Source organism: Pteropus alecto, unplaced genomic scaffold (assembly GCF_000325575.1).
Source record: "Pteropus alecto unplaced genomic scaffold, ASM32557v1 scaffold86, whole genome shotgun sequence".
NCBI classification, from domain to species: Eukaryota; Metazoa; Chordata; class Mammalia; order Chiroptera; family Pteropodidae; genus Pteropus; species Pteropus alecto.
The window spans coordinates 26,154,833-26,161,626 of record NW_006442109.1 but is presented as its reverse complement, the minus strand read 5'-3'; the positions used below and the strand labels follow the sequence as shown (position 1 = coordinate 26,161,626).

At 43.9% G+C, this 6,794-nt stretch overlaps 1 protein-coding gene across 1 annotated transcript in view; it reads right to left on the bottom strand.

Annotated features, from left to right (window-relative positions):
• The window catches only part of PPIP5K1 (diphosphoinositol pentakisphosphate kinase 1), a 41,497-nt gene extending 35,807 nt beyond the window's left edge, over nt 1-5,690 (bottom strand). The window contains exons 1-9 of the mRNA XM_025038838.1: nt 5,553-5,690; nt 3,201-3,296; nt 2,748-2,922; nt 2,121-2,316; nt 1,602-1,692; nt 1,289-1,374; nt 789-943; nt 553-654; nt 5-95 (exon numbers count right to left, since the gene is read on the bottom strand). Of these exons, the coding sequence (XP_024894606.1) occupies nt 5-95; nt 553-654; nt 789-943; nt 1,289-1,374; nt 1,602-1,692; nt 2,121-2,316; nt 2,748-2,894 (868 nt within the window). The 5' untranslated portion in view covers nt 2,895-2,922; nt 3,201-3,296; nt 5,553-5,690. The remainder of the gene's footprint in view (nt 1-4; nt 96-552; nt 655-788; nt 944-1,288; nt 1,375-1,601; nt 1,693-2,120; nt 2,317-2,747; nt 2,923-3,200; nt 3,297-5,552) is intronic.
• Nucleotides 5,691-6,794: the final 1,104 nt, after the last annotated feature.

The window sequence follows — 6,794 nt, the reverse complement described above, 5'->3', positions numbered from 1 at the left end:
CTTTCTTTCCCTTCACTGTCTCGTTCGACCTTTCCATCCAAAGCTGGAGATTTTCTGGCTTCAGCATGAGCATAATCTGGCCCCACTGTATACACCTGCAGGTACATAGCATCACTGAGTATGCCCACAGCTCACCCTGCATTTAAGGAGACAATACGAGCACTAGGTCTGTAGACTAAGATTTGGAGTAAAACAAAAACAAAAACAAAAACCTCCCTGAGTATTAAGAACAAGGAGACTGACATTTTTCTTACTGAGCCTTACTGAAATATGATTATGAAGGTTTCTCCTTGAGACTCAGGCACTACTGTCTAGTCTTTACTAAGAAATAACTTACCAAAATTATATGCTCTTCCATGTCACCCTTGCCCTTGCTCTGATAGAGACAATGGAAATATCTACTACTTCACTTGTTATCTCCACCTTAATATGGAAGCCACTCATATTCACACTTTATTTTCTGTGACCCCTCCATATGTTTCCATTTGCTCCCCAAGCACCCAATCCCACCCAGACATTTTTAACCTCTTAAATCCCTGTATCCACCATAACCTTGACATCTGTGCCATCTGTTGGCATAAACTCCTCGTAGATGTACGACCCTGTCTTTCGGACGCTGCTCTCAGGAGAGTAAACACTGCTCCGGCTGCCAATCTTCAGAAGGAAAAGGAAGAGAAAAAGAATGTTGCTTCTACTTTTGTCTCCACATCCTCCAGCTTCCCTTCCCACATCTTCATTCTTGTTCTTCTACCTCTCTGACTCCCCAAATGCTCAAATGTCACCCATACCTTACGGAAGAGACGCTGGCTTCCTCCTCCAGCTGAGCTGGGGTAGTAGATGTAAACATTGTGGTCCTCTGCACTCACTGGCTTCTCCACAAAAGGCTTGGGAAAGACAGCTCCATTTACCTCTACCTGGTCTTCACCTTCTATCAGGTTGCACTCTGAAAGGCAGGTGTCCAGTCATGCCTAGGGCCTAGGGTCGTAGAATACTTCCAAGTATTCTACGTAGAATACTTCTCCAAGTTTTAATCTCTATAACCTTCGAAATTTTATGAACAAATCTTGGGAATAAATATGGTAATATCTACATGGTATACAGATATTATAGTATCTATATAAGATTTCCAAGGCTCTGTCCAAAGACCCATGGCTATAACTCTACCCATACTCTAATAACCACAGGCTCACTTAGATAGGTGATACATAGGAGCTGTCTAGAGGATGGAGAACTTGACTAAGTCAGAGAACGCAAGGCAGGGTAGGACTGGACAAGGCCAGGTACTCACCCTCAGGCCGGGCAGGGTCACGGTTGAGCACAGCATATCGAGGCAGATCAATACCTTCCTCCTGCAGAATCCGGTACACCTCCCTCCTATCACCCCCCAAAATAAATTAGCTGGGAGAAGTGAGGGATGGTGACTATGAGGAGAGGCTAGGGATTTTATTTGCTCAGGAATTGGGAGATACAGGGTGTAGAACTAAAGAGGGTATGATACAGAAATTAAGCATAACTGTTTGATTCTGCCCCTCTCAGAGTTGGTTCTCTAAACAGGCATAATCTCAGGACCACCCATCCCACCAGTCAGCAGAAAATTATACCTATCCTGGATGTAATACTGCATTGCCAGGTCATTGATAAGAAAGGGGTTTCGAAGCTTGGAGTAAGCAACAGCTTTGTCCAGAGGAAAGCCTGGGATGGAGAAAAGAAATAGGGAGACCAAAGAAAGGAAGCGAAAGAGACAGAATGAGAAAACAGCAAGAGAAACAGAGAGACATGTTAAAGCTTTTAGTTGCCACTGAGCTCCTCTACTCATTCATCCTATTCCTTTTCCTTCTGCCTAACTTCCCAAGTTTAGAATGTCTATCAGAAAAAATTTAAAAAGAAATTATTTTTAGGGTCCTTCCAGAGACCCTTCGGGCTGTCCTAAGGTTCAAAAATGGACTTTACACTACCCACAGCAAAACCCCCAAGATGTAGGGACAGTAATCCCCTTTGCACTGCTCTCTAGTGTGTCAGGAAGAGCCGAAGGCCTCTTTACTCTTTGACAGTAAGACCCTTATTTCCCAGTCCAGCATTCCCAACACCACTCCTTCTCATTTTCCCTCACAGACCCTAACCTTTGGAGTGGAAAGAAATGAGGCAGTGGCAGGATGGCCAGTTTTCCACAGGTTCATTGAGGATCACATCTTCTCCCAGGATAATAACAGTCAGGTAGTCGAATCTGCAGAGTCGCTCTAGGATTTGGGTCATTGGCTTGGACTTGGATTTCTTGGTCATAGCGCAGATGCCAACAATGATCTGAGGTTCAGGAGGCTATTGAGAGGAAATGCTGTCAGGAACTGAAGAACTTCCTGCCCAGATTATCCCTGTCAGGGAACACTGTCTCATCTTAGGGCACAGAGTTTCTTGCCAGGACTTTGGACCTATGGGGTAAAGGTTGTCTTCTAACTTAGATCTAGACTGTGGTACTTGTAGGGATTCCTACTGCCTACAGAACAGGAGCCTTTCCATAGTGGGAATGGGTGCTCAAGCAGTAGAGCCAAAGAACCACTAACCATGAGACAAAAGGGTAGGGGCTTCAAAGGGAGGCAGTCCAACCAATTTCCACTGACCCTCCCCTTAATCAGGACAGGGCCTGTTTATGAGAGTCTTGCAGTTGAAAAGAAGTGTATCCATCCAATGTAATCTCAACTCTCTGTGACAGGGGTCCCAACACTAAGTTACATCATTTTCTCTAGTCTTACCACTTCATCCTCCTCATCCTCAAGGAGCTCGCTGTCACTCTCTTCTGTCCTCATGCCTATTCCACGGATGCCCAGCCCCTCATCTCCAGCTCCAAGGAAGAAGTGGGCTGTGGCGCTCTCGCCCTCACTGGCCGGCAGTGACCACATCCCCGCCGGAGCACCCACTCATCCCGCTCTGCAGTGGAGGGTATCCCATTAGCTCAAAATCCAAGCCCCACGGCAGTGGGTAGGAATGGGGGATGGGGAATGAGAAAATATGAGGGAACTATAAGGGAACTAGGGGAAGCAGGAAACAAAGCTATGGTGAGAAGGATCAACAGGACAAGGGGCATATGGGCTATGACTTGAAATGACTAAAGATGTATAAGAGAAAAGCAAGGTATCTCTTTTCCTCCCTGCTCACCCCACCCCCAACCCTGAGATTGGTAAGAGGATCAGTAGATTAACCCTTACAATGCTGGCATGTCCCTGATTCTGCCAGCAGGAAACACTGTTAACTCCAGTAACAAATGGAAAAGGCAGTTCCTCATGGAAGGCTACTGTCGATTCCTACAAGAAAAGGTTAAAGCGACATTTCAAACTTTAGATTCACTCCAAAATGTTCCTAGCCCTTCTCCATCTCCCCACAGTAGTGTTGAACTCAGTGATTTAATTCAAGGGCAGAAGAATGACAGAGTTCAGCTGCCTTTGCCCCTAACCTTCATCTTCATTCCTACCATGGATTAACTCAAAAAACACTTAAGGATATCTTATGTTCTAAGCTTTATCAGAACATTAAAATTCCTTATGCCCTCTGTCTCTCCTTCACCTGTTCCACCTTAAAAGATAGATGTTCAAGTCCAGAAAATCTGTTTGAGGAAATAGGTCTGCTCTTGGGTGTGAGGTTGAGGATACAGGTCAGCATCCACACAATAGCCTCCAACCCATTCCCAAACTGAAATTTCAATTTTCTCACTACTGTCTTCTGCTACTACAGACCCAAGGCTGGTCTAGGCCAAGGTCCCTCACATCAGAAGCTACAGTGGAAAAAAATATAGCCTAGAGCCATAATCAGTGAGAATATCTTAAGACTTAAAACTTGCATCAGAATAACCTGGCAGTTCCACTTCTGTATACATGCACTTAGAGTAGTGGTGCTTAACCCACTGTGAATATGCTGCGCAGGGGACATTTGGTAGTAAACGTTTTTGGCTGTCACATCTGGGGAGGTGCTATTGGCATCTAGTGAGTAGATGCCAGGAATGCTGCTAAACGTTCTAAAGTGCATAGGATATTCCTCCACAACAAAGAATTATCCAGTCCAAAATGTTAGTTGTGCCGAGGTTTAGAAGTCCTGTCATGGAGAAACTCTCCCCCATAAGAAGACGTGTGCAAGGATGCCCACAACCTCACTGTTGCTAATGGGAAAAACTGAAAACTCCTCAGATGTCACAAGTAGGAGAATAGGTAAATGCAGTGTAGTTTATACAAATGATAGCCTTACAGCATTTAAAAAAATGAATCAAATAGACTAGTGGTTACCAGAGGGGAGGGGGAAGTAGGTGGGGTAAAAGGGGTCAAATATGTGGTGACAGAAAGAAATCTAACTATGGACGGTGAACACAAAACGCAATATATATATATATATTTATATATACACACACATATATATAGTACTGTTGAACTGTACATCTGAAACTTACTGGATTTCGTTAATCAATGTCACATAATAAAAATAAAAATTAATTTAAAATAATAAAAAATGAATCAAACAACGTGGACATCTTCCAAATGTAAACTGTAGAAATACACGTAGTACAGTTCCATTTGTATAAAAAATATTACGCATTTATGACTGACAATACATAATTAGTAGAAGTATAAAAACATAGACTGGAAAGAAAGACATCAAATTCATGATAGTGCTTACCTCTGAGGAGAGGGGAGAATGGAAATGAAGATTTGAATGGAATTTCACAACCTTATCTATAAAATTTATTTCAATTTAAAAAAATCGGAAACATATACAAAAGGTTAACATTTGATAATACAGAATTGTGGGAATCCAGGTATGTTATTTTTTTCCAAAAATAAAATGGAGTCACACATCAGTAATTTTCCACATTCTCCAAAAGTTCTCAGAAGTACTGACCAACAACTCTAAGCCACAAACTCCTTAAGTAAATGGATTAGTCTTATAGTTTTAAAATAGTCTTCAATAATTATTTTCTGTATTTTATTTTAAATCTTTCTATTACAAGTGGAATTTGCAGCTTTGATTAGAAAGTTACAGTTAACCTTTTTACAGACCTCGACCTCTTCAGTCTTGCCATCTGCTGCTTGTCTTCCCTGCTCAGCCACCATGGGGACACAACATTCTTAGACTTAACATTTCCAGTTGTGCATTAGAGGCCTTATACATACACAACCCTTCTCCTGATTAACAGGCTTTTTCTTTGAACTCCTTTTTAGTATCCTGACCCAATTTCCATGACTGGTGGCATTCCCAAGGTCTCTGTATAGTTTAAGCAAGTAGAATTTTGTTGTACTCTTTATCTTTCCTCTGAAGCAGGAGCTTTCTCTCATGTCTAGGATTCCTAAACTTTTCATCCTTTCTTCCACCAAGTCCTTCCTGGTTTTCTACTGACTGTACAGAGTCTTGTTCTGGAAATTCTATTACAATTGTGTAACAGGGGATGGTAATACAATAGGGAAGGAGAGTCTGTTCACAAGAGAGACGAAAGGTCTAAATTCATAGTTAACAAAGCAAAAATAGAAGCCTGACAGAAATAGCTATGAAATAAGCCAGGATTTATTTAGATGTACCTCTGGGAGGAGCTGGAGTTTTAATGTGGTGTTCCAAGAGCCATTCTCGTTTTCTGTGCTCTTCTCCCATTCCCTCTCACCCAATACTTTGTTGCAAAAGAAAACTTCGGACTCTACACTAGGCTAAAGGGCAGTCTTACTCTGGCCTGAATCTCTGTGGAAGGAAAAAAGGGAGGGAGGGAGGGAGGGTGGAAGGAGATAAATAAGTTAAGTAAGGAGCCAGAGAGGGACAGGTGGGCAATCTTTTCAGGAATATCTATGTTAAGTCAGATCGGGAGAAGGGGGTAGAAGAGAGGGTAAATTATGTAACTTCTTTATCCCTTAGAATTTAGGGCTGCTTGCAGTAGTCCTCTAATTTCCTTAATCACCATGTATTTGTTGGAGGGCTCCATCAGGGGTGAAGGGGAAATATCAATACTGAGTGCAGGCAGAAATACTTCCAACGCAGTAAAACTCCTCAAGCCACCAAAACTATCTCCTTTCCACCTTCAACAGTGGATCCCTTAGCTCCTTCTTGATGTAAAGTTTAATCCTTATTCTGACGTTGGTGAACTGTGCTGATGCCCTTGTTCTCATTATCAACTCATTCATAGTGCCTCCTTTCCCCCAACTTGCTAAAATGACTCCTCACTGACTCCCCTAACCACTCGCAACACTGCTGCCCCTCTCCCCACATCACTGATTAACTAATGCAATTAATAATCCAACTAACCTTGCACTCACTGGTTCCCCAGCATTAAGCAGTCCTTCAAACCCTCAGATGAGTCACCACACTTGGTAACACATTTATATGGAACCTTCCGTGATCGCCCACAAAGACTGCCTGAGATCCATTCTTTCCTCACACTACCCGTCTCCAGACTCACCTTCTGCTCTCTCTGCAAAAACCCCTTCCTCAAGCTAATCCTCCAGTCCGACCCCACTCCAACCGCTCCTCACACAGATCTCCCCACCCTGACCTTCTCCCACGCCGACTCCCGCCTCACACGGACCCTCGCGCGCCAGTCTCTTGTCTCGCGGAGCCCCTTCTCCGTCCCCTCCTCACACAGCTCCGGGGCACGAATACCGCCCTCCCATCCTGACTCAACTAGCCTTTGCCCGCCCCCGCCTTCCCCGCTCACTCTCCCTACGCTGACATTGAGGCCTGTCCTCTGGGTCTCTCTCCGAAGCTGCCCCCATCCAGTACTAACCACGGCCCTCAGCACCAGCCGAGCCCACTCCACCCAGCCCACCCCCTCAGAT